The following is a 27,570-nucleotide window of genomic DNA, read 5'->3' as shown; positions in this document are numbered from 1 at the left end:
TATGAATTTTTATTTAACCCTTAAAATATTACTGATTGTAAAGGCAAACTGTTCACTACTTGAAATATATACACCGCTAAGAAGGGAAACTGGATATAGTGTATATGCACCTATGCATATTTAGACAGGAATCAGCAACTGCTTCTCAGTGATAAATATAGCAGTTATATTTTGATACAGGAATTATGTAATAACATACAAAGCTGTGAGTAATCACTGAACATTTTGTAGGAGGAGGAAGGAGTATTAGGTATGTTTGCCTAAAGGCAGGATAGAAAATAAATCAAATAAATAAATTATCATTTCTTTTAAAAATGTATTCATGCATTACACACGTACCCAATGAAGTATCCTTTCAATCCATATTTGTCTGCCTATAATAATATCAGAGGATTTGAATGAACTAAAATGCAAGTGATTCTGTACCTTAACTGAAGTATTAGTATAGCTTCATTATAACAAATGATGCTGCCTGAATTAACTCCAGCAATGTAGCCACAACATGACAGCAGCCCTGTATGGGAGCTGCACCCAGTCTCTTCTTAGTCATCATGTTTTGCAACAACTATAATGCCATTGTTTCTGTTCTTACTTGCAATAGAAAATGAAGGAAAGAAAATTGCATCGCCAGTAAGGTCCAATATCATCATCATATTCTGAAACATGTACGTTTGTAGAACGTTTCATAGTTTTACAAAGTTATTCGCAAATCTGCCTCTGATCAGCTCTGTTCTTCCTTCCTTTTCCGAGGCTCCGTAACAAATAACAATAACAGTAATACTTTTCATTCCTTTTTATTGTTGGGTCAGTGATCTAAAGAAGCCTTCCAAATCAGTTTTAAAATTGCAGAAGGTGCTACTACCACTTCAGATACTTAACTGTGTATATTTACACTTTGTCCCTACTAACGTGAGCCTGCAGCAGACTAAACTTGGTTCTGCCTGCAGCAGACTAAAGCAGTGTTTCTCCACCTCAGCCACTTTAAGATGTGTGGACTTCAATTCCAGACTGTTGACTGGGGAATTTTGGGAGTTGAAGTCCACACATTTTACAGTGGCTGAGATGGAGAAACACTGGACTAAAGAAACGGGTTTGGCACAGCTCACTGTAACATGAAAACAAGTAACAGTGTAGCTTTGTGTATAGTGAGCTCCAAAATCAGTGCCCCACTATGGATCATATAGAGAGAGAGGAACATGTTTTATATGGAGGCATTTTGTACCATAAATGCAACATGGATGATATAGTAAATACAGATACCTCAGTAATATCTTTAAGGGTTAAAATACTGCACATTGGTGCAGTCATCATGTTCTTGTAGATTATATACAGATAACCATTGTGTGGTTTGCTTTGGAGCCGTAGTTTTCTAAATGGTTTTTAAAAAAGAGCCCGCCAAAGCTTACATGAGCTCTGCCCTATTAACCTTATGCCATTTGTCCTGTCTCATTGTGCAGACACCTAATACGCATAATATCCATGTGTAATTTGTTTTTTTCAGTACAGCGTATTGCTCTTTTCTGAAACTATTTTCCTTTTTCTCTCTTTTTATGTCAACTTTCTGCATTGGCAGAGCATCTTGGGATTGAATTTATGGGTATGGACCAATCATTCCTTTTAGCTTGCTGAGAGATTGAAAACTATTTTTTTTTATTTCCCCACCCTCAGTTCCTAACCAACTTCCTTATGCTTTAAAAGGGATCATACAGCTATAACAGCCTATGCCAGCTCCCTATTTGCACTTAACTCAGCTCTCATAACTGTGTGTGTGAGAGAGGGGGGGGGGGGAGAGAGAGGAAGATACACCCACACTACTGTGGAATATGCTGGAGATGCCCATGAAAGACAGGAAATTAACTTTTCTGATGGATAGCTTGGCACATTTTTTTTTTACTGCTGCTATCTCTGAATGCACCTATGAAGTTTTCATCTATGAAATTAACTGCTGGAAGAACATTCAGAAAATAACAAGGAGAAACCTCCTTTTTGGAAAATAATGAAACTACAGACCCCTTATTTAAAAACACAGGACCTGTATTAGGAGTAATTTGAAGTCGTTTTGCCATTAGAAGTCCCATTTATGTCTATGTTTCCATAAAATAATTGAGGACTGAAAATTAAAATAGTTCTTGGATTTATGCCATGCAAAGGAAGAAGGTTATATCATGGGCATAAGAGAAGAGAAGGTGGAACGCAGAGGAAGTAGAGCAAAGCATATGGAATGCCAGGACCAAGCAGTGGGCCTTCAGGATTATAGGACAATTCTTGAGTAAGACCACTTTGTCAACACAGGTCAGCAGCCCCTTGTGGATTTGTTTTTCCAGCCCTAATTGAAGATATTGGGGATTGAACCTGGAACTATTTATTCCAGAGCTACAGCCCTTTCCCTGTTCCTCAAACCAGAAATCTATTTTGAAGAAAGAGGTGAGATGGGGAGGTCAGCCCTTACCACATGATCAGCTTTGACTTTTGCTTTCATTTCCTATTTCGATTTGACTTGATGCTGCCTCCAACTCTAGATTAGATCTTACTCAGGGCTTAAATTTTAACATCTAAATTGTCTGTTTTCTATTATGGCTAGAGATTATTTCAAAACAACTTTGGGTACTGACTTCTTGTGTTTCTAAATGTAAGCTTACATGTTTGTGCATCTGTGCTTCAGATGCTTTGGATCTGAGATGTATGAGTGGACATCCATTGGCAAAATAGTGTTGTTCTTCCTTTTTCTTCCTTTTACGTTTTGTTTAGCCCTGGATGCTTTTGTTTCACTGCCATTTACGGCTTCTTCACTATGGTGCCCAAGCAGTGCAGGATCATGTATGTGATGATGTCACATTGGCTGTCTGGCAATATTAAATTAAACCCCAGTGTCGTGTCATTCAGAAAATAAGGAAAGGAGAATGTAGCCTATAGCTAACACAACCAGGCTGACATTCTTTTCATTATTATTCTATAATGGCAGCTCTAGGGCCTCACTATGTGGCAGGACTTTCCCTTGATGTCATAATGTGGCTATGGTTGGCTATAAATCTCACAGTGCATAATCCTCCCAAACAGAACAATATTCAGATATATATCCCTACCCATATCATGTTGCATGTGGCCTACAATAGGAGCCAAGTAGATTGGGGAAACAGAATGTTGATTCAGTAATGTGAATATATTACTTGTCCCCCCCATCCCCCAATACCTGCATCATTGTGGCCATATATGCAACCTAGGGGACATAAAAGTCTGCAAAAAAGGATGCTCTTTTTGGAGGGGGCAAAAGATTTTGCAGAAAATATGTCCTACTGATCACAACAGTACTAAAGTTTCAAGAGAAACTGCGTAGCTCAAGAGAGAATGAGCAGGACTGTTATTGGTAATGAGACTGAAAGAATTAGAAGATGAGAGGACAACAAAGGAGGTGTAAATTCATCATGAATAAGGCCCACCCAGGTTCTGTGTTGCAGTAAACGTTCATAGAAAATGTCACTAGAAAGGCACAATGCATCATATACAGCATGCTGTAGGGCCAAAAAAAAAAAATACTATTAATTTTGGTTAATAATGCAAGAACAGGATCAAGCAGTATGGTTTTACCGAACACTTTTTTCATAGTTAGGTTACATGTTAAGCTGGCCAACGAGCTGCCACCAAAGAACCCTATAATATCTCCTACCTTTCCATGCAGAAATGTCTGGAAACGCTGCATAAATGTGCAATTTGACAAGTACTGCTTCCTGTGTGTTACTGCAGAATGGGCAAGGATTGATTATAGAGGTGTCATTTGGTGGCATCCTGGGACTCATACAACCAGTGCACCCACACTAGGCTTTTTGTGGGCAGAAGGGAAGCAATCGCACATTTTTAACCAATTAATGACGGATTCTACAAAGAGAATTATATTAACCCTTTAAGAACTGCACTATTTCCTATTTAATGGATTGCATTTAGCATGGCTTTTGCTATCTCTTGTTGTATTGTAATATTAATAAGACTCCAGTCCTTGGCTAATCAATTAGTGCTTCCAGGTGAGCATAGGTTAGGAGTTATGCTGTATGTGAAATCCCTTCAAATTCTGCTTCAGTCTTACTTTCAAACGCTTTTCTTCACTCTTTCTTCCAGTTATCAAGCATGCTGTGCCAGGCCTATAGTTGACTTTTCAACTTCTAACCTTATCTTTCCCTTCAGCTTCCTCCTCTTCCTTCATCTGTTCCTTTCCTTCCTCTTTCCTCTCCTCTCCCTCCTCCCATATTTGTGTTTGTCTCAGTACTTTTACTTCCTGTTCTTGGATTTTTGTTTGTATAATCATTTGAGCATTCTAGTTTTATTTTCTCACAAAACTGACCTTTCTTTCCTTTTGTTCATAATCAGTATTGTTTATTTTCATCTGAATATGTTCATAAACTTGTTAACCAATGTTTATATTGGGATTGGCATGTAGGAAGCAATAAGATGCATTGTATCATAGATAGGAAGGTTTGAAAGATAGTTTTTAAATTTCAGTTTTGGTTCATCTGGAATTTCAAGCTGTAGCGCCAAAGGCAGACCTCAGAGTTAAACGTGGATGTGATAAAGAGATGCTCTCTTTTTAAAAACAAAAAAGATACTTTCGGTGAAATGCTCAGAGAGGTTGGGAGAGGAGATGCCCACCGGAGAAAAATATTTGGAGAAAAATGCCACCCATACCCCTAAAAATCAGTTTCCTTCATGTAAATCCCATTGAATATAATTAATTTTAAGGGACATAAAGTGGCTCTTAACAAGAATCTAAAAGAAGTAATGAGTAATCTTTGCTAATTTGCTTTCTCCTACCTATATATTTATGCTCGAATTCATAATTCATGGCCAGTGAGCCTGAAAATTTAGTGTCTAGCCTAGCCTAGCCTAATCCTTATAGCTAAGAGCAGTGTAAGAAGAAAACAATAAAAATCATAACATAGTAATTTTTTCAGATGTTAGCTAACCCCAGCACTACCATAATTTAAACTAGTATTAGATATTGAAATCAAAAAGAAGGGTGCTTCCAACTTCATTAAGGTCTTGAAAAAAGTGTCTTTGAACCTCAGGAGATCAGACCCCACATGTTCTTCAAGGGGGAATTGATTCCACAAAGTAGGAGCTAAAACATGAAGCAGCCACTCTGCACGATTGAGCCAAGCACACAAGAATTTGTTATCCATTAAACATGTTTGTAAGTATCCTTTAATCTGTTACAGAATTCAGAGGCCTCGGGGAAAGCCAGAAGCTGGTAACATACACGCATTTCTTCATTCACCATGCAAGCCCATGTATGTCTACTCAGAAGGAAGCCTTATGCTGCTCACTAGGATTTACTCTCAGATACAGCGGTATAGCCTCCCCTTGCTTTGACCATTTTGCCATACGAAAGAAGCGTGCTGAAAATAGCATTTGGAAATCATGCAATAAACATTTGGTCAAATCCTATATTCCATGAAAAAAAAAAAATTCCAGACAGCATGTTTTTCCCCCTAAAACGGTTACATATCAATAAATGGTACCTCATATCAGCAGACACTGCCAGTTATTGGATCTTGGCCAATATGACATAGTCAAACTATATATTGGGTCAGTGTCTAAGTAAATATTTGGATCCTTAGAGCAACAGTGACCACAGAAGTCAGGAATTTGGGACCTGACGTTGCTTGTTGCCAGAAATCAATCTGAAACAACAGGCTAAGGCAAAGCAAGCGCTGGCAGATGTCTTATCTGCAAACATACAAAGATCACCAGGCCAGGAAATTGCTAAATACAAAGTATCACAAAGCAGAAAAGTAACAGATTTTCCAATCCTGTTCCATTGATGCCAAACTCTTTTCCAAGAGCATTGAAAGTGACTTTTCCTTTCCCCTGTCTTTAAATCTGAATGGTCATGTTCCTAAAAACATTCCTATTAATGAATGCAAATTCTCGTAGGTTGCTCACACATTGGTTACTTTGAGGTTGGCATCTAGAAAATTACACAATGTTATATTAAAAGCTAAATACATTTTTCAGCAACCAAATAAAAAGAAAGAATACAAAGTTCTGGCTCATTCTGGTGGTTAATCCTGTGCACTGTTGGTATCGGTGTTCTAAACGTACCATTTCCTTTGTTTAGCATACAAATTATGCTTTGCCAAGTGGAGTGTGATTATCTTTTCCAGGCTAAACATCGTTTGTCCTAAGAATTAGTTCATATTGATACAGTATCTTAGAGTGAAGTCACTGCAGTAGAACCAAACTTTTTTCACCCAATTATCACCTTTTTTTTTTTTTTTTACTATTCAATCAAACATATAATGTCTATGGTACAATGCATTATTGCCTATTGGAGTGGTGGATTAATTTAAATGTCACTGTCAGTTCCTGATTTAATTATGTAATCTTCACAGGCGGTCTAATGGCAAGCCAAATTCAAAGTAGAACTGTAACGTTCCTCATGTAAAGATTGGTGTGGACCAAGATAATATTGGAAAAACACCTGGATATTTCAAATTACTACAAGGGAAACTGGAAGAGAGAATTGGGAGGAGAGAGGGTCCAAGAATGACCTTCATCCCAGCTTTCTTTGCAAGAAAAACCCTATTTTTAAACAACTTGCCTTGTTCTATCAGTACATTGTTTTTATTTCATTAGACAACTTCATAAATTTTAAATTATGTTAAACAGAACACTGAATCATGGTGATTCAAGTTAATTTACATTTTCTTTATTTTAAGCTTCACACATCAGTGATACTGAATATAGTTCATAATTTCTGAGTGTAAAGTTTGTCATAATTTCACTGTGTGAAGCTGTAAGATGACAGTCTCCAAGCTGCATTTTAGTGGTCTCTGTTTTTTCATCCGGTGTACATGTTATAACCATCTATATTTTCTCATTTTCTAGAAGCTGAGGAACTCTACCAGAAAAGAGTGTTGACCATAACTGGCATCTGCATTGCTCTCCTTGTGGTTGGCATCATGTGTGTTGTGGCATACTGCAAAACCAAGTAAACATTCCTTTTCCTTTTTCTGTAATTCTATAATCAGGACCTCACAAAACAAAAGGCTAAAAAATGTGCTTGCATCTATTAATACACAGTTAGATGGCTAAATAAACTTAAGAATTTCTCTGTAACTATGTAGGTACAGCTGGAATGTGCTGGGTAATCTGTCACAGCTTCTCATAGGAAATTATCCCTTAGAATCTAATCTAATTCATGATCCACTGAGATCATTGCAAAAACATCCTATTTGCTTTAAAGGGCTTCCACATTTAAACTTGTTGTACCACATGATACTATACACAATGACTGCACTGGGCTTAAATCCAAGACTGTCTTTATCTTTAGCAGTGTGTGAGATGTGGTGAAGCACACTAATAATGAATGTCAAAAGGTGCCTGATAAATGACACTTGGGATTGCCAAAATTCTGCCCCCTCCCCATCACTTGGCAACAATTGATGTTGTTGATATTATGGTTTATTATTTAAATATAAACTAATATTGACTTTTTACAACTTTCAGGAAATATTTCAAAGCTTTCACCATCATTATGATTATGCTTATCTTTCCAAGTTAAAGCATGAAACCTTTCTTCACTATGAGCTCTTCAGACAAAAATGCTTCAGACAAAGAGCTATGTATTGCTAAGTATATTGGTGATACATTTTTATAGGCAAAAATACTTACTTTTATTGCATTAAAAAAAAAAAGGAATACCCAGCCTTCAAGCCACCCATCCCATTGTTTCATATACCCATCTTCTGAATGGAGAGAAGTCATAAAACTATCTTTTATTAAACTTGATAAGACTTCCAGAATTTTCTATATATGTTTTCCCTGTTGATATTACATTCAGTACTTGTGGTTTCAGTGAAAGTATTAATCACTGTGATATCTATGCCACCATTAATTTAATGAAGAATTACAGGTGTAGGAATGTTGGGCATGTTTAGCTTTCATAGGAATTTTCCTCTTAGCTTCCCTTGAGTGCTTTAATGAAGTGCAGAGAGTTCTCATCTGTGTGTAAGGTCCAAAGCACTACTTTTTAATCATTTTAGAAGTGTGCGTAACAACAGTGAATGTTGTGTAAACAAATGACACACATTTTTCAGCAGTGACATCTCTCAGTTATAGAAGGGGCACAAGCTTAGTTTAGACATAATCAGAAACCGCAAGAATGAGCTAAACTGAACCTCGACCTTTGCTCCCTGACCTTTTGCTTCTTTGGCTCTGATGAGGAATCACCACTTCCAATTTAAAAAAAAAAAACCTCAATATCCAAATCCATGGAACCATAGTGCATAAGTTTTGGGTGAATAACCGATATCCCTATGAGTCTCCCATTTCCCCCTAAAAGACCACCTTCCTGGTGTCACCATGGCCAAAATAATAATTAATAATAAGTCTAAAAATGCTGCTCACCCCTGATTTATGTGAGAACAAACCACAATCAAACTAGTCTAGTATCTCTGTTTGAGAGTTTAAAGCAGGAGTGGGACGATGCATCTGGCCCAGAAATAGAATTTTTTTCTCACATATACATCCAGCCCCTGGACAACATCAGGGCAGGACTCTGGGCATAGGTAACACTGTCTCTTCTTCCCCCAAAATCCTTTCCCTGAAGGAAGGGATGCCTGCTATCTTCAGTCTTCTGCAAAAGAGAGATGTTATTTTCCTTTCCATATATGGAGATAATGGAGGCTCTGTCAGTGAGGTGGGTGGGCAGTCCTTATTTCCAGTCTTGGACAGATCAAAGAGAAGGAAGGATATTTTTCCCCTCCCTGTATTGAGGGAAAAGTCAATATATAGAGAATACGCTATTGTATGTCTGGACTAACTTCAAGCACATATCTTCAGCCCAGTTGAATTTGCAGCTAATGTAACATTCTTCTCTCATCCATGGTGCAGGAGAGGTCAGTGAGTGATTCAGCATTTTTATGACTGAATTAGTTGAAACAGTTCAGCCAGTAATTGCTGTCTCTTTCAGAATCAAGAATCCATATGGAATAGAACCATTTTATTTCTGGCATTTTTCTTTTAGAAGGACTTGTATTTTTTCTCTATATCTTTACAGACAACAGTAAACTGCCTAGCAAATCTGCTATAGAAAAAACAACACACAGTCCACAGCTGAATGTTATTGGTTGCTGGCAGGCAACAGGCAAGCTGGGGAGTTCAGAATAAGGTCTTCCAAATGGTCCCTGTATCCGGATATATTACAAAGACTTAGCCACAGGGAATAAGGTTTCCAGTGTGCTGGTTTTGCCAGAAAATACAGCAGAGGGCAAAAAAGCTACTTTCCTATAAAATTCTACTCCACTGGATCTAATAACCTGCCCTCGGCTACATGTATTATAAGTCACTGGAGTACAATCCGCTTTCTGTAGCATCTTCATATGATACTGTGATGTAATTGGCTGCTGGATGAGATTGTTATAGTTTCAGTATGCTAGATACAATATCAGAAACTTTATTTGCAAATAAATCTTATCTTAACACTGGCAGAGTTCAATACTGTGTGTCCTCTCAGCTCCTGGAATTTCTGAACCTTCAAATGATAAAATTACATTCCGTAATGGGAATGAGCTAGTGGTCAATAGGGCTTATAGAACTATTTTATTCATTTGACTACTAAAGCTGTTCCATATTTGAAATTCAGGAAGCAGCGGAAAAAGTTACACGACCGTCTCAGGCAGGGTCTTCGATCAGAACGCAATCACAGGGTCAACATGGCAAACGGGCCTCACCATCCTCACCCACCGCCAGAAAATGTCCAGCTGGTGAATGTAAGTTTTGCATAAACTATAATTAGTTTTGTTGATCATCAGTTCTTCAGCAGTATTTATTACAGTGACATTTAGTCCTCTTAACAATTTATTAAAAAATAGTCTGTGCTGCTTTCCTAAGATGTTATTCTCCCACCAGTTTGTCAAAACAATGGAGGTAGCCTGATTTAACTGAGAACAGATCTGAAGGTACATTTAGACCTGGTGGGGTTGTTGTGGGGAAAATAGGAGGTAGGAGTAATAGGTATATTCACTGAATAATAATAATAATAGTAATAATAATAAATTGTCCACAAAAGAAACCATTTTAATGTACTACTATAACCTTCATTGTTATTATACCTAACCAGCATTTTGTACAATTTTTATGAGATGTTATAAAGTTCAAATTAAAAAGGAGAAACATTTCTAAAATCAATAAAAGTAGAAGAAATGGTTCACTATAATGCTATAAATGCAAATAATAGAATACTACTGAAAAAACTACTAATAAAAAAACCCCTATATAAACCCTTTTATAGGACTATAAAACTACTTTATGAATAAAGTACTGAAAAGCTTGCTTACTAAGTGCTAAGTGTGCATGTGTATGTGTATATATTTGTGTGTGTGTATGTTTGTGTGTAATCAAAACTGTTGAGGTCTGCATAAAGCAGAAAATTACTCCTTTAATCCTTAGGATCCCACCAACATAGATAACATCGGTTTATGTTATCTCGGTTATTGACCTCAACGGTTTTGTTTACACACAAACATACAAAAAAAATTGTGAGTGTCCTAGCAATGCTAGGTTCTGGCCCATAAGTAGGAAGCAAATGAAGGAAACAAGTGAAACTTCTAGCAAGTGGAATTATGGAGATAGGATGCAAGTTTCTGTAGAAAGGACCTCAAAGGTATATGTGGGCTAGGATGAATGTGCTAAATAAGTGAAGTCATCTGAAATTAGAGTGGTGATCGTAGGCGAGAAATTAATTTTTGTGGTGCTTCCCTGTTCCCAGACTTCACTCAACTGAGAGACCTGATAAGACAATTCTCTAAACTTTCAGGATATAAATTGGGTCCCTCCTATTTGAAAAAAGATTTTAGTGTAGAGACCCGAAGTAGTTGCTGAAACCTCTTGTTTAAGGTTTTTCCTTTGGTTGATAATTAATATGTTTCTCTAAGATATCTTTGTCATGCGTTTTACCCATTTATTTTACCCATACTCTGGGTGTGTACATGGAACATTACCTTGTCAATTAGCTGTATGATGAATATAAATTTAAAATGATAATGAACACTACCAATTCTGCTTGGACCATTTAAGTCAGGAGTGTACAGTCTGCTGTTTGTTTGTTTTTTGTTTGTTTGGCTTTGGAGCTAAAAAAATGTTTGCATGTAAATGATAAGCCACATCTCAGCCTTTTCTCACAAAACTGAATCCATGAAACCGTCCAATGAATCCTGGTGTAGTGAATGTCTGGACCTTTTTCTCATGATTGAGATCCAGTATGAAAAACAGATACTTCAGCTCTCTGCTTGTTTTAGCCTACAGAACAGTTCCTGCTGTTGGTTGTCTTGCATTCATTTCAGCACAGCGCATAACTTTATTCTGCTTTCAAAATGTGTTCAGGTCCTACAACCCAAATTTATTTCAAGAAAAAGCAAGATGCTTGACTATGAAGGAATATTTGAGGATGGCTTATGATGTATCTGTGATAGCTTAGGTGGTTCTATTAACTTCCCCAGCAAAGTAAGGAGAGATGTCTCTGCCTTTGGACTAAATTGTTCTGTGCCAGGTTGAAAGGGAGGGAGGGATGTCTGTTGGCTAAGTCAAAAGCAACAAGGACATTTTCTCAGACATTTTCCTCTCAGATTGTACATGTATATTCTTTCTCCCCCTCTCCCTTCCTCTCCACCCCCACCCCCAAGTAAGTTCCATTCTGAATGGAAACACTAAAGAATAAGGCCTGATCAATATAAAAGAATGGGATTCTCATAGGAATTGGAAAAGAATAGCAGCCAGCTATTCTGTATACAAAGTTTATAACTAATCAGTTTTATTGGATATGGAAAATCCTAAGCATCCTTGTAGACAATAAATGTCTTATTGTCAGTTTCATTGGATGCAAAATTTCATCTATTCCTGTATAATCTGTTTTGAATATTTAAAAAGTGCAGATATTTCCCATAGTACATCGTACCCTGAAAGAACCAGTTTGTAGGCAAGCTAGGCCTGTTACTTAGCCACCACAAAATCAAACCTTCACTTCTGCCAGTAATAATTTGTTATAGTAGCATTCCATTGTTTCTCTTGATTATTTCAGGGACATCAGATGACAGCCAAATTAAATATTTTGAAAGGCTAATTCATAAAATTACAGGAAAAAAATATACTATTCCTAACCCATTTCATAAAGAACAAGGCTAACTCCCTGTCATTAAAATTCAGGGACCGAACACTTCATGAGCAATTAAGACTGCGAAAATAGAGTGACAAAAACATGGAAAAGGGAAATCTACCACTCCATAATGCTGAACAGTAGTCCTATTCCTACCAGTGAATCCTATTAAAATAGACTAGTTTTGGGGACAAAATTCTGGAGATAATAACCTGCTGTTTCCACTGAATCATTCTACATTAACTTGAATTAGTTCTGGGAAAGTAAGTCTTCCCATGAGAATAAAGAACTGGCAGCTAATTTCAGAAGTACTACAACTTCAGTGTTTGGAATGCTTTCATATGTATGCTTAAAGCAAAAGAGTATAGAATTGACCAGTAGATTTTAATTGTGTTATAAATGTAAGTTGTATGTCTGTTTTGTTTAGCAATACGTATCTAAAAACATAATATCCAGTGAACATGCTGTTGAGAGAGAAACAGAGGCATCATTTTCTACAAGTCACTATACCTCAACTAATCACCATTCTACAACCGTCACCCAGACACCCAGCCACAGGTAGGAGGCTCAGATAAAACCAATATATTTCTTCATTGAAACCCTCAAACAAGTTTTAAAAACAATAAATAGAAGTATTTTGATTTAAAGGGATAGACTTTCTTGTAACTGAAATTTTATTTATTTATTTATTTATTTATTTATCCAATTTGTCCCCGCCCATCTCTTCCCTTCTGGGGACTCTGGGCAGTTTACAGTAATCAATTAAAACAACAATCATAAAATCCACAATATAAAATTACAATAATAAATAATATAAATAAGAGTAAAGAATAAAAAAGTCCAAGTGGCACAAGAATCTAAAGCAGTCCAACTCTAATGTTCTAAGTTGCTTTATTTTGCATGCTTTCTTTTATTAAGCTTCCTTTACTTCTTTGATTCTCTTTCCTATATTTTTTTCCTTTGAAAAGAAGCAAGTCTCAGTATCAACATATTAGTCCCCTTTTTCACAACTGCTGCCTTATATTTTGTTATCTGTGGACTTCATATCACACCATTAATTTGCACAGGGACTTACAGAATTCTTATATCCGGATGTGTGTTTGGTGATCATCTGGACCATGATGAGTTACATAATTTACTTGGAGCTCATCATTGTTCTTTTGCATACATAATTTGACTTTGCTTGACATAGAATAGTCCTACTCTCTAGTACTGTATTATGTCATAATAGTAAAATCCTGAAAATGATGTTGGTTTAAGATTGAATGGTTATCTTTTTATATTCCCAACAGTTGGGGTAGCGGGGAATGATCACCTCAATTATTCTCAGCATAATGAATGTAAAACACTATTGCCAAACAGATACACAAAGTATACTGTCAGACTCTCTTTTCACTTTCTTGAGCTTGAATTTTAAAATGTTCTCTTCTGTTTTTCATAATGGCTCCTGGTCAGTTGGAGTAATGGTCGGACTGAAAGCATAATCTCTGAAAGTCACTCAGCCCTTGTGAGCTCCTCAGTTGAGAACAGCCGCCATACAAGCCCATCAGGCCCTCGCGGGCGCCTCAACGGCATTGCAGGGCCAAGAGAATACAACAGTTTCCTCCGGCATGCACGAGAGACACCAGACTCTTACCGTGATTCGCCACACAGTGAAAGGTATCCACGGGAACTGATCTTAGAAAGGAGGCCCATCTAAAATATTATAGGGCCAATCCAGATCCTAACAAAGAACAGAGAGAGAACTGCAGCTTGAAATCTTATCAGGGTTGGTGGGTTTTGTTTTGGGTTTTTTTGATCAAGACATTCTAAACTGAGACTTGTGTAAGTTGATATTTATATAATACTTTTCCATTTTCATAGTGTTTTGGTGCTTTTGTGCTAGGTTCTTCTTTGTTTGTTTTACAGTTAATTCAGGTTTCTTTAAGGCATATCCTCACTCATGATTTGTAGCACTGTGCCAATGTAATGGTAGGAAAGCTGTGCCTTACATCACCACGTTATATGACTGGTTAATTCTAGAGCATACCATTAGTCTTGCGTGAAAAAAAATGGCTGAAGTCACCTTCACCACTGCAGCATCTGGTGATCAGTGGATGTGATTTATATTAAAAGTGTGGAAAAAATTGCAATCCAAGTGGAGAAGCAACCACAGTAGCAAAATAACCAGACAAGAGTTGCAAATCAATGTTTAAAAGGGAGTGCTAAATGGAGGAAGTTGCATGCTTTTCAGCTTAGTAAGATTTTTTTATTGGCTATTCTTATCCTGTACCAAACAGAGAAACAGAAAGGCAAATTCAAAGCATCTCTTCCTTTCAAAGTAAAGATGAGAAGTAGAAGAAAACTCTATTATTTGGAATGATGTTAGAGTCCATGAATCAATGTAGTCTTCACATAGTTGTACTAGTTTTACACACTCTTGGTTTCTGGTACAATTAAGAGACATCTGGATTGTGGAGAATGTCTGAATGAATTGGCTTTTTCCCTCACCTGACAGGATCTTCTTGCTTCCTTTCTGGAAAGCAAAGCTGCTCTGTGCTTTCACAGATTCCTAGCTGATGAGGTGCAGTAGCACAGAAAATAGAGTGCAAAAATAGCAAATGAATAAATAAATGTAAGTAAGTCATACTCTCCTCAGCAACACTGATACTCTTTGGATGTTTTCATAAAAGCAGTCTGAAATGGGGAGCCTTTTGCTCTACAATACTTAAATTTGCTCTTGGATCAATTTTTAAAGTATGACATTGTGTGATTTCTTTCATTTCCTTTCTAGCTATTTGCACTTCCAGGCCTTTAATTCTATTAGCATTAAAGTTTAAATATTTAAGTCTCTAAAGTAGATGTTATTATCTATATTTCATCCTGGGTTTTAAATAGTTAGAAAAACTGGAAAAGCTAATGAAAATCAGGAAAATGAAACTATTTGAATTTTGCATATGAAGGCTGACATTGAAGAGGACCAAAACAAGAAATGCTGAAGAACATCCAAAATCTTCTTGGCTCTGTGGCTTATTCCCAAATTGGCATGTAATCTTTCTTAGTCCTAAAGCTTGGATAGATGTATTCAATTCAGTTGTTTGCAATAAGATGGAAATATTTTTGAAAAGACAAAGAAGAAGGCAGAGATGCAAATGCCCATTCTTATCTTTGTATGGCTAGTAGCAGAAGCCCCATTTAGAAAGAGACTCCAAGGCTGGAATAAATCATAAATTAAAGTGAATTGTATTGCCTATATTCCATCTTTTCAGGCATTGGATTTACATGTTGGAAATCAGGATAAGTGAATAAATGATCATTTCATGTCATTGTAGCCCCAGAAATTTAAAGTTAAATTTCAGTAGCTAGTAGCTCTTTGTAGAAGTTGTATTTCTATTTATAGAATGTGTAGCTATTTCACCTGAATTCAGAAGCTTATCACCGTCATAGAAGAATAAATGCTTCTTATCACAATCATAGTTCTATCACATCACTATTCTCCAGCTTATTTTTTTGTGTGTACTTCTTTAGGTATGTATCTGCTATGACCACACCAGCTCGCATGTCTCCTGTAGATTTCCACACTCCAAGTTCTCCAAAATCACCGGCTTCAGAAATGTCTCCACAAGTCTCCAGTTTAACCATGTCTGTCCCATCTGTGGCAGTCAGTCCATTTATAGAAGAAGAAAGGCCTCTCCTTCTGGTGACCCCACCCAGGCTACGGGAAAAATATGAGCTTCATTTACAACAGTTCAATTCTTCTTACCACCACAATCCTGCCCATGAAAGCAACAGTCTACCACCAAGTCCCCTGAGGATAGTAGAGGATGAGGAATATGAAACCACACAGGAGTATGAACCCACACAAGAGCCTCCAAAGAAACTAGTCAACAGTCGGAGGGCAAAAAGAACAAAGCCCAACGGCCACATTTCCACTAGATTGGAAATGGACACTGACACGAGTTGTGAGAACAGTAGCTCAGAGAGTGAGACAGAAGATGAAAGAATAGGTGAAGACACGCCTTTTCTGAGCATACAAATTCCTTCAACAGCTGACCTAGAATCAGCTACTGCATATAGGCTGGCTGACACTAGGACTAACCAAACCAGCCGCTTCTCAACACAGGAAGAATTGCAAGCAAGATTGTCCAGTGTAATAGCTAACCAAGATCCCATTGCTGTTTAAAGAAAAGAAAAAAAAACACTTTAAAAAACCCACATAGATTCACAAGTAAAACTTTATTTTATATAATGAAATATCCATGTTTAAATTAAAACAATTTATTTTATTTTAACAGTTACGCTATTAGGATTTAAAAAGAAAACACAGGAGGGGAAAAAACTTTTATAAATTAAATATATAATGTATATATAAAAGTGTTATGTGCCATATGTAGCAATTTTTTTACAGTATTTCAAAAATGAGAACGATATCAATGGTGCCTTTATGTTATGTTGAGAGCAAGTTTTGTAAAAGTTACTAGTGACTGCTGTTCCACAGTATTTTGCAGAAGTCTCTAACAGTCCGTTTCCCACCGGATTCACGGTGACCGGCTGTACGGTCTGTAAGAACTGCAGCCGTCCCTGTGTTGCTTGTCCATACTAGCATACCAACCTAGACACAAAACATGCTCATTTCTTCCTTGAGAGGCTTCTATTTCCTCACATTATATGAGTTGCTCTCTAACAGAAACAAGGTTTATTTTGGGACCCTTGAGAAAATGGGTAGGTCCAACAGCATGCCATTGTTTTTTTAAAAAGGGGACAATACAGCTTTCAGAAATGTAGAGCTATATCCAATATTAGATACCAGTGTAGGTCTGTCCAGTTGAATATAATTACCCAAGAATCTACTTGAATTTAAATAGGAGCTATCATCACCACCACCACCACCCTTTCTACTGAGACACACGCAGACAGTTTTAATTTATGTAACATTATTTCCTAGATGTTCACAATTGTATGACAAGACACAATGGGATCCAATCTAGCAGGAAGCCCTTCTATGCAAGCACCTTTTAAATTAATTGGATGGGTCCAAGAGCAAGGAGTTTCTGGTCTGTGTCCTTAGTATGGGAGAACCTGCTACTGGATTGTCCTGGGTTAAGTAAACTGCCGTATCAGAGCAGGTATTTGTCGACCATCGAGGGAATGAGTCAAAGTGGAAATGCAAAAACCACTGCTAAAATTACAGTCATTTTGAAACAATGTTTTCAGGTAGATAACTTTTTTTTTTCTCATTTTAAACTGGGAAGACAAATACCAAAATACGATTTTGCAGTGGATTATCTCTTCCTGTGTGCTTAAATTTTCTAGCTTACGTATAAATGGAATCAAAATGTGATCAAATGAGCTCTGATGGAAAAGGGTAAACGTGTTCTGTATGCCTAGGGACCTATTATGTTTTTTACCTAAGTGTTTGTAAGACGAGCATGTTATACTTCTCAGGCTCCCAGTCATGCATGGGTTTTTGTTATATAAATATATATGTGCATGCAGCCAGAAATAGATAGAAGCCTTCTTTCTTCGAGGCATGTTGGAGAAACGACTTGGACATGATAAGAGCAGACGCGTTTGTTTAAACCCCCGTTTGGCCCAATCGCTTAGAAGGATCCTATTTCTAGAGCAAAAACAGCTGGGCAGGTGAGGGGAGCTTGTCTAAGTGAAACACATTCCTCCGCAGAGGGGAACAGGAGAAGGGAGATACCGAGTGCTGTGCTGCCGATAGGGGCGAAGTAATCACCTATGCACCTATTTTCCCCCAAAATAATGGAACCTCTTGCTCTGCTTTATGCATCATTTGGGCAGGCCAAGTTCAAACAAACAGGTCTGATATTTAATTTGGCCCCAGCAGCAACATTACTGCAGCTTCTTGATCCACACGCCAGTCATTTATTTTGGAGGCCTGAATCTGCGACAAAATTAGCCTTGATTTATATCACACTGTAGAGCACAGCCCAGAGGCCAAACTTCACACATCTGCTCTCCCAGCCTTCCCAGCCTTTGGCAATCATGTCCAGTTGATACGGTTGGTAAATGAAAAGCAAGGTGGTTTGTGTGGATGCTGCTGAGCCTTGGGAGAATCTGTGAGAAAAATTTCTTTGCTTTTTTTTTGAATGCCTAGTACTTGAGTTCACTTAATACAGATATCTTCACAGAAGGCCTAATCTGGAGAATGTTAACTTGATCACTGAAGGCTAACAGGGAAATCCTAGCCCTCTGTATTAGAAAAATTTATACAGAAGAGTAGACTTCGGCATAGAACCGGTTAGAATCATGATATAAAGCGATAATTACATTTCAGAACCACCAGTAAAATACATTCCTGTTATGCAACATGCATTCACTGGAAGTTTCCAAATCATTATATTGACTTCAAATGGGTGCTGAAGTAGTTTGTCGAGTATTGACTTTTGGTTTATAACTTTAAAATGTGGCATTTTCTAATATTCATTTACAGGCTTCAGTTGCATTCCCTTTCTCTATTGACAAAGTCTGCTTTTCCAAAGCAAACAGATGCTCCTGCATTGCTGAAGAACCCTCTGAGGGGTTCTTATTTCTAAGCCTTTTCCAAATATCATAAGCCCTTTTCCAAAAATTCCATATTTTGTAGGAACTATTTGGCCAAGATGCCAACTATTCTAAAACAGTAAGAATGAGCAGGGACATTCTTTCTTAAGCAGAAAGTTGGGCAGACCAGAGGAGCATTTCCTAGAATGTTGCTTACCCTTGACATTGAATGTGGACTCTGCTATTAATAATGCATACTTCTTCCAGTAATCTTTCTTCGTTTTCATATTGTTCCATAGGTATTAAGGTACTGTGAGTAGGCTGGATGGAGAAAAACGGGGGTAAACAGGCATTTCCTAATGTACATATTTCATTTACAGTACTTGATAGAATAGATTGGGACTCCAGTATAAAAGAAAATGAAGAAATGGCTTGCTGGGGGGGATTCTGGGAGTTGAAGTCCACCTGTCTTAAAGTTGCCAAGGTTGAGAAACACTGCTCTATTATACATGGTACAGATGAAAAAGCATATCAGAAACTAGACATTTTACTAAAATCATGTTCTCCCAATAGTCTTCTGTACACATGCCTCTCTTTTAAGTACATTTCTCCATTCTATTCCTGCCAGGGCAGACAACACTCTCCCACTACCTTAATGTTTCTATCACCTCATTCACTGTCTTTCCATTCACTCTTCCTAACCTTAGACATGCCTATGCAGGACCTTCTCATGTTCTCCCTTCTGTGCTTACCAATACAAAACTGTAACCAATGCAAAACTGATAGGTGCATGAGCCTGATCTCCCTGCATGCGTGATATGCTTCATCATTCCCCAGACTTTTCTTGCAGCTATCGCAGGTGGGATCCCCAGGGGAACTGGAGAGAAAATACATGCATTTTGATTGCCTTGTTATTCTGTGCGGCCGAAACTCACTCTGGGCTAGTGGACTGGGAAGAAAGAGCTACTAGACTCTTCTTGCATTTGAGCCCATTGCCCTGGCAATGAGGCCCTACGAGAAGTTTCCTTTGAGTCCAACTCAGCTCCTGGTGACTTCATAGGCATGTTCCCTTGACTACAATACTGCCTTTTAAAACATGGGAAAACAATTTATGTGGACAAGGGAGAGAGTTTAAATTAATATAATACTGGCTTTAAGGAAGAAGCACACATCAGAATTGCATGTATCTTGAAAAATGGCTCCAAACCAATTATTACTGTACCAGAAGAGAAATGCAATTAAATTAACGGGGAGTAATCATGTAACTGCATTTAAATTAATTGAGCTAAGCTGAAATTTAAATTAAATCAACTTGAATTTTTGCTCCGGTCCTATTCTTTCTTTTATGCTGGGTCCATCCAGTCTTTGGGCAGGGTGATATGGGCTGGCCACTCTGGCAAAATGCAGCCTTCAGCCCATAACAAAACTATGCATGCCCTGTTGTAATGGGTAACACTACTGTGCCACTTAGCTTAATAGCTTACTCTGTTAATTAATGTGTCCAGATTAGTTTGTGCATGAATCTTGCTTGATTTCTCATCACTTTGTAATGCACAGCTGAATGGATTGTGTTAGAGCTGGTTTTGGACAATAAGAGCATTCCATCTCGGTAATTAAGATGTGGACAGTGCATTTACGGCTATCAGTCAATGCTGCATCCATGAGAGTTAAGTGTGCATCAATGTTAGCCTCTGTAGTAGTGTGAAGAACCGCTATGGGTTATAAGCAAGAATGGGTTACAAGCCATTCCTCTCAACAACTCCCCTTTCATAAAACAACAAGAAGAAATCATGTAGAAAAATCCAATGTATTAAGAAAAATATGACTGAAAGGCAATTTCAATTCTCAGGGCAATCTTATTTTATGCATTCAAACTTTATTTCCATAAATGTATTGAGTATGGTATCTCTGCTCATTTCTATTTAATCTTTGGTCTGAAAAAAAAATGTCAAGTAAATCAGCAGTCGGAATAAAGAACTGCTCTTCTGAATGTAGTTGATGCTCAAGTTTGGTTCAGACATCTCATAATAAATGGTTTGGCATCTTAAGAAAATGCACCAATTAAAGCTCTAGATTGGACGCTGCATACATAGAACAGGGTATCAGGGGTCTCTGCACGTACATGTTTTCATCAGCCAATAATCTGTTTCTTTGTGAACTAAGCCATGTTACCCACTATTAGTGGCTGGTGGACAACTAATAATGTATAGTTTTTCTTCTTTGTTTATGCTGAAGTACCATCATGCCCATATTTTCCCATGGTTGATATCAAAATAAGGTGTGGCTACTTCAATTCAGCAGGATGTGTTGATATCTGGCTAAATTGCCCGTCTTTAGTAAGCAACACAAGCAGAGTGTTTTCACCTTTTTTTGCACTGGCTGAATTTTTAGTGGCCATGATGGCTGATGCTCAACAAGTCTGAAATGCTGCAGAGAAATGCAGGAAATGCAATGGCCACATATCATTTTAAGTATATATTCTTTTTGTAAATACATCTTGTACATACTTGGATGTTCCACCACAATCATTTATTGTCTTTATGAGTTATATATCCATTTATAACAGTGTAAATAACACAATGTTCCTTATTATTTATATTTAGGTGTTTGAAAGAAAAAAGGAAGTCATCATTTTATTTTAAGATATATGTCAAATATGTTTGGTTACCCTTTTCCCCCTTTCACAATTGTAATGTACCCTTTATTTTTTTTTCTTTCTTTTACAAAAAAAAATAATAATTTATTGATCTAGAAAGAATGTATTGTAATGGAATTGTACATAGAGTGCAGAGTGGAAGGCCATAAGGTACTGACAAACTAAAGATTCTATAATCCCAAATATTAAGCAATAAGCAATTGTTGATTTATTTAAGGTTGTATTGCTCATTTTCAGTAAAAGAGGTGCTGGAATAAATTGCTACTGTGTAGTATGGGCACAGTTGCCCTGCAGATGGTTTCAGACCATTAGATTCTCCTGCCCTCCTTTCTATTCTAGTTGGTGATGCCTATGTCAATGACACAGTTCTAATGTCATCTGTTTGTAAAAGTTGGACTCTCTGTTGTCAATATCCCTCTCCCTCCCAGTCTTCTCTGTTCTTATTGCTGGAATGGACAGACCATCCAGTCTGCTACTTGTTGCCTGTGTTCTTAGAGATCACATGTCTAATTGCTGCTAAGCAGTTTAGCATTAACCAGGGTTCAATAAAAAAATAATAACAATAAATCCAACGACATGTCTTACATGTCTTTAATGTTGCTAATGTAAATGGGGCATTATAGTAATGCAAAGAATATTCATAATGGGGGTGATGGTAGGGAGGGGAAATATGGGCCAAGCTCACCTTTAGTTCCCCAACAAGAGCAGAATATGGTCAGACTCTTAGGTTCTCATTGTTATAATTTAACTTTTAAAACGTATTTCATAGAAGCAAATGGGTTTCCACTGAGTGCACACCTCTCCTTGACAAATATACCTATATGAGCATTTGTTTATCATATTCACATGCACCATACATGCACAAATGTATGTTTGACATTTACCCCCCAAAAAGTATACTACAAAGCATCAAAATAAAAAGAAATCAGACATAAACTTGGAAAATGTTAGTCATTAAATTATATGCATCTTAAGCCTGATTCCAGCATGGAGTATTTTCTTAATACTATGTGGTTCCCACTTACTGCTCATAATACAGCTGTCATACATCATTTATATTGCCATTTCACCATTATGTAATGCCATAAATGTCCACACACATCATTGTCAGGAGTTTAATGTATAAAATATTAACCACTTTTTAAAGGAAAATTTCTTTCAAGGTATAGCCATTTATAATAATCATAGAAATATCTGACCTTGAGTCAACTTGCAGCAAAATTGAACACAGAAAAGATAATGGAACCTGCACAAGTCAGCTGGTGTCACACTATGCTAGATACTAAACAAAAGTAGGTGTGGAAGAGCAACAGAGCAGACTAGAAAGAATAGCTATTTCTAATTTCTGGTCACCTACATCTAGTATTCCTTCTTAACTATAACAAAGACATTTGCTGCAACCAATCTAAATTCTCCTGTTCAATGCAGATTTTTGAGCTGAATCTTAACTTAGACACTGCATGTCAACTATGAGTTGAATGCATTTTAATTCTATTAATATTCAATAGCCTAGAGAAGCCTTTTGAGGAAGGGCAGGGAATGATGCTCACATACCCTAACCTGTGCTATTGCCCAGGACTGTTTTGTTGCATTATATGCTGCTTATGCGCACTGGCTTTGAATCTGTAGTTGTACATACACCAGTGGTCACTTGTCCATTATACTGGTGTTCTTTGTTCACAGCAAGTACTATGATGTGGCATTCAACAAAGGCCAGGATTTATGGTAATTTAACCGTCAGCAGCTGTGCGGTCCTATTAGACTTCCTTGGTTTTGAGTATTTTTGTTTGTTTGCTTATTACTGTCACTTATATACTGCTTCATTTCCAGAGACTCTGAGAAGCTTACAATATTACCAAGATTAAAAACAAAAGTCAATCAGAAGTGCCATCATTTTGAGGTTATGAGTATGATTTTACTCATCCCCAAATGTCTTTCTGAAGAACCTTGTTCATTTATGCTCTCCAAAAATGTAGTAAGAAGGGGGTAGTCCATATATCTGGGAAGAAGCTGTTCCAAAGGAGGGGGACTTTACCAATAAAGCTTAAGCCCGGGTTCTTTGAAGATGGCATTCCCTTGGCAGTGGGATCTCAGCAAATCTAGTCTCAGATCTTACTGGATAGGCAGATTCAACTATATTGAATTTGAATGTTTCTATTAAACATTCCACAGCCGAGTCACTTTCTTTTAGAAAAGAGGCAAGTTGGACTTCCCAAATTATTGCTGCTGTGACTTATATTAAGCTGTACCTTTGATACTCTTTTCTTAGAGGAACTTATCTAGGAGACAGTCAAGATTCCAATTCACATGCTTCCCAGCTAAGGAGATGCCCTTTTATTTGCTCAGACAAGCTCACGTCTTACAGATAAGACTTATGAACTTGTTTAAGATGGGAGGGGATGATAACCATCCAGAGTCATTGTTGAGATGGGTGGTGGAAAAATGCGATAGATAGATAGATAGATAGATAGATAGATAGATAGATAGATAGATAGATAGATAGATAGATAGATAGATAATTGCTAGAGGGTCCATTATAAGCTGAGCCCAAAGTCTAGCTTGCCAGAAAGGTGACAGTGTTAGCAGCTGAGTGGCTCATATTATTTGGGTGTGTTGTTTGAGCATCCTGGAAAATGTGGTGCCAGATATTTGAAGGGCACTAGGCTGGGAATGGCTGCTGTATTGAATTTCATTCACTTGAGGTAGTACTATGACATGCACATGCCATTAATAAATATGCCTACAATGGCATGATCATTCCTGCCACCTCCCTCACCATTTCACTATCGAGCAAAAATTGGGAAAATCTATGCATATCTCAAAAGTAAATGAGTGTTCCCAAAGTAGGCTCTTCCAGAAACAGCTGCCATGATTCCCAAGTAACTGGCTAGGAATTTTGAAAGTTGCAGGCCAAGACATCTGGAAGACACCAAACTGGGGGGAGGCAATCGCACACATACTGTAGCAGTTGTTGCCTGTTTTCCCCAAACTCAGGTAGGAGCAACGAAATGAAATCTCATGCTCTTCCTTCCACCTCTACATATATCAAGCGCACCCGTACATAATTTGTGGATAGTCCTTGGTACATCATCTTAGGGCAGTTCAATAATTTCCAGTTCTACCAAATAAATAAAGTTATAGTTGCTTGGACAAACTAAGGCCTGGCTCATCCTTGAAGAAAATTCAAAATCTGAGCTGCTGTTGTAAGCCAAACTGATGATGATCTTCCCGTTTCTGGGTTTGGCCCTTTCCCAAATTTATTTTCTGAAATGGAGAATACTGTGACAAAACTGCCTAATGCTCCCCCAAATCATCTTCATCAGCACAATGAGACTAGGCAGAGGGAGGGAGATCTTGGTTTGCATTGCTGTCTAGCCCAGGAGAAAGAACTGCATCACCATAATATTCATAAGCCAGACTGCAGCCTTTTTTTCTAAAACAATGAAAAACTGGCTGAGTCCATGAAAATGCAGGCTGTCTTGTGATAAATGCTGGACGAACATCCACTCTTTCGGACTTCAAGCTTTTAAACAAATACACCCTGAGATATGAAGAATAACCAAAAGAAAGGTTGGGCATACCACAGCGTGGATGTTTCAGCTCTCAGGAACAGCATTAGCAAGGTTCTATCACTACAGTTTAGCAGTATTAATCGGCACCAACAGAAACAGATCTGTAAACACTACCAAGATATCTTGAACTTGTTTTACTAGTGAAATACCTCTTATCTTAAAAGAGCACAGATGTTACAGTGTTCTGCTAATTGTGTTTATGCATTGGCTGATTATCAGAAGTGATAGAAAAAGCATTAATGCAAAATGCTAATTGCAGTATGGCAATTTGGGTTTTGAAGTACAGTGGAGTGGCTTCTAAGGGATGAGGGAAGAGAAACTGAAATCTGGAAGATTTAGAGAATGAGGGCACAACTGGTCAGTGGGCTTACGATAGTCCATATTTAGAGTTATTACCTTTTTTTCCCCAAAGTTCCTATGTGTTTGATAAAGTGGAAGAATCTTGGTTTGAAAGAGTCACCTTCAAATAAACGTGTATATAGATTATATTAGTCCACCATAACATATACCTAGAAGTGGTATATATATAAATCAGGGGTTGACCCTTTTCAAGTCCATGGCATGCATTTTTTTTTCAAGATCTTTGGCCTTATTGTACCATAGGGGTGCATGGCAGTGGTACTGAGAGTGGCAGAGGCTGAACAGATGACCTCTTTTTTTACTACTATAATATTAATAGAAAGATTGTAGGAAATAGATGTTTTAAGCCTCCCAATACAGTTCACATTGCTCTTTTAGAAAAACAAAATGTATTGCAGATTTTTTTGCCATTTAATTTTGCCAATGTATTCTAGAGGGCTTAGAAGCCATCGAAACTTAAGCTGGTGATCATATGCAGCCAGAGACCACCACCTCAATTTCTCTGTTGTAAGAACTCTCACAGAATCTCAGCAACAGCTCTTGAGATCTGACATTCTTGAGATCAGCCTTCCTGAAAGTATCTCAGGTGCCTCTTGTGCTTCAATTGCCAACTCTCATTTTCCTGTCCCCCATTCACCTACCTTTCCTTTCTGATTAAACTATTTCACAGAAAGCAGCTTAAGGCTTAGAATCACAGCATTCCCTCCCCCCCCCCCACTTTATTAGTTTTATCAATAAGTAGGAATAGGTGTGGCTGGGAAACAATTCCATTTACTAGACAGAAGAGGGAGGAACCTCTACTGAATCTCTAAGTTATCTCAATCAATAAGACAACTGAGTAGTGCAGGGGGAAAGCTCTATTTTCCATTTTAGACAATAGGGTTAAAGTCTCTTGAAATACATTTGTTGAGAAATTGGCCCTGGCAAGAGCACATAGCTATACAATGCAAATGAGAACCAAATAAAAGTAAGTAGTTTGTTATTTCTATTCTGACAGTGCTGTAGCAGAATAACAAAGGGGGTGGTTGGGGGACAGGGGGGATAGAAGATTGCATTTTCCCTGAGGCAAAAGGAAAAAGACAGCTCCTTCCACATATATGACCAAACGTATGGAGAGGCTCCCAACAACTGAACTGACACCTTTTTTTCAGCTTTGTCCTAATCAGAAGAAAGGATGGGAAAGATGCCGATAATATCATAGAGGGCTCTGGAAGGACTCTAGGGTGACCTTTTGCAACAGGAAAAGAAAAAACTCCACATTCATTTGTTTTGTCTACCAACATTAACAGTTCTGCTATCCCATGTTTGCTTCCTAGGAACACTGCCCTTCTACTTCCTGAATACAGGACATCTTCTGTTCCCTTGTCTCTGGAGAATTTACCAGGCACTGGGAACTTTTCAAGTTTACCTCTTAGGCCAAGGGGATATAATTTTTATGAGACCAAGGGCCACATTTGGCATTTGAGGGGTGTGCCAAGGCTGCATCCAAGAAGGAAGTGGAGAGAGGTTAAAGAAGTGAATGAGGCCATGGTAAATGCTACCTTCAATTAAATTTAATTAAAATTGAAGTTGAATCAAAATTACATAAGTTAAATGTAGTCAATGTGTATTCTCTGCTATGTCTTTTCTGCCTTATTGAACAAGATGCTGGAGTCCAGAGTAGGTTTCTCTGTTGCTTGCTTTACTGAAACTTCTTAAACAACTAACTGGGAGCTTGAGAGAGCTGCAACATATCATGGCAGCCCCAGGCAATCATACAACAACACAAGGTCACTACACCCCTCTCCACCAAAATACAAATCCATATTATATTTACAAATCTGGGCTCTGCAATAGCTCTCTTACGCTAAGTAGAATAGGGCCTATCATCGTAAACAGGAACGTTCAGTGTGTCTGGCAGTACTGGGGACTGTGAGCATGTGCTATGTATCTGTTTTGGGGACAGGTATTACTGGTGGTAACTAAGGAATTACAGATTGGGGCTCCAATCATATTCAGTCCTGATCTTTTATCTGCACTGCCATTCTCCTCAGCTAGTCGATGTGTCAACTCCAAATATTACCGGAAGCAATCTCTACAATATAAGTAAAAGCTCCAGATCTTTCCTTGATCTTTCCTATTGTCCACTCACAGACTCCTCTCTGGTCTCTTGATAGTAGGTTGCCCCATGGATAATTCTTATATTTCGGCCTATGATTGCTCACCTTGTTTCAACAGTTTCTCTTGAACATTTTTTAAATAAGGTCTGAGAAGGCCCAACCTTGAACCTAAGGGTTGACCTAAAAACCCTTAGCTGGCATGTGAACTGTTGTATGTACAGTGTTACCACATGCAAATAGAAAATTGGTAAGATT

General features: G+C 37.8%; 1 protein-coding gene across 7 annotated transcripts in view; it reads left to right on the top strand.

Moving 5' to 3' along the window:
- Positions 1-21,865, top strand: part of NRG1 (neuregulin 1) — a 169,025-nt gene extending 147,160 nt beyond the window's left edge. For 4 of the 7 annotated variants that reach the window (XM_063294908.1, XM_063294904.1, XM_063294909.1 and 1 more), the window contains 6 exons: positions 1,574-1,597; positions 6,877-6,979; positions 9,635-9,761; positions 12,570-12,700; positions 13,598-13,801; positions 15,650-21,865. In XM_063294908.1, coding sequence (XP_063150978.1) covers positions 1,574-1,597; positions 6,877-6,979; positions 9,635-9,761; positions 12,570-12,700; positions 13,598-13,801; positions 15,650-16,304 — 1,244 coding nt within the window. In that variant the 3' untranslated portion in view covers positions 16,305-21,865. The remainder of the gene's footprint in view (positions 1-1,573; positions 1,598-6,876; positions 6,980-9,634; positions 9,762-12,569; positions 12,701-13,597; positions 13,802-15,649) is intronic. The other 3 variants (XM_063294907.1, XM_063294906.1, XM_063294911.1) reach the window with 1 other exon arrangement.
- Positions 21,866-27,570: the final 5,705 nt, after the last annotated feature.

The sequence above is a fragment of the Candoia aspera genome, chromosome 2, assembly GCF_035149785.1.
Source record: "Candoia aspera isolate rCanAsp1 chromosome 2, rCanAsp1.hap2, whole genome shotgun sequence".
In the NCBI taxonomy this organism is placed as follows: Eukaryota; Metazoa; Chordata; class Lepidosauria; order Squamata; family Boidae; genus Candoia; species Candoia aspera.
Note: the sequence above shows the minus strand (reverse complement) of the source record. Positions and strands in the feature narration are given on the sequence as shown.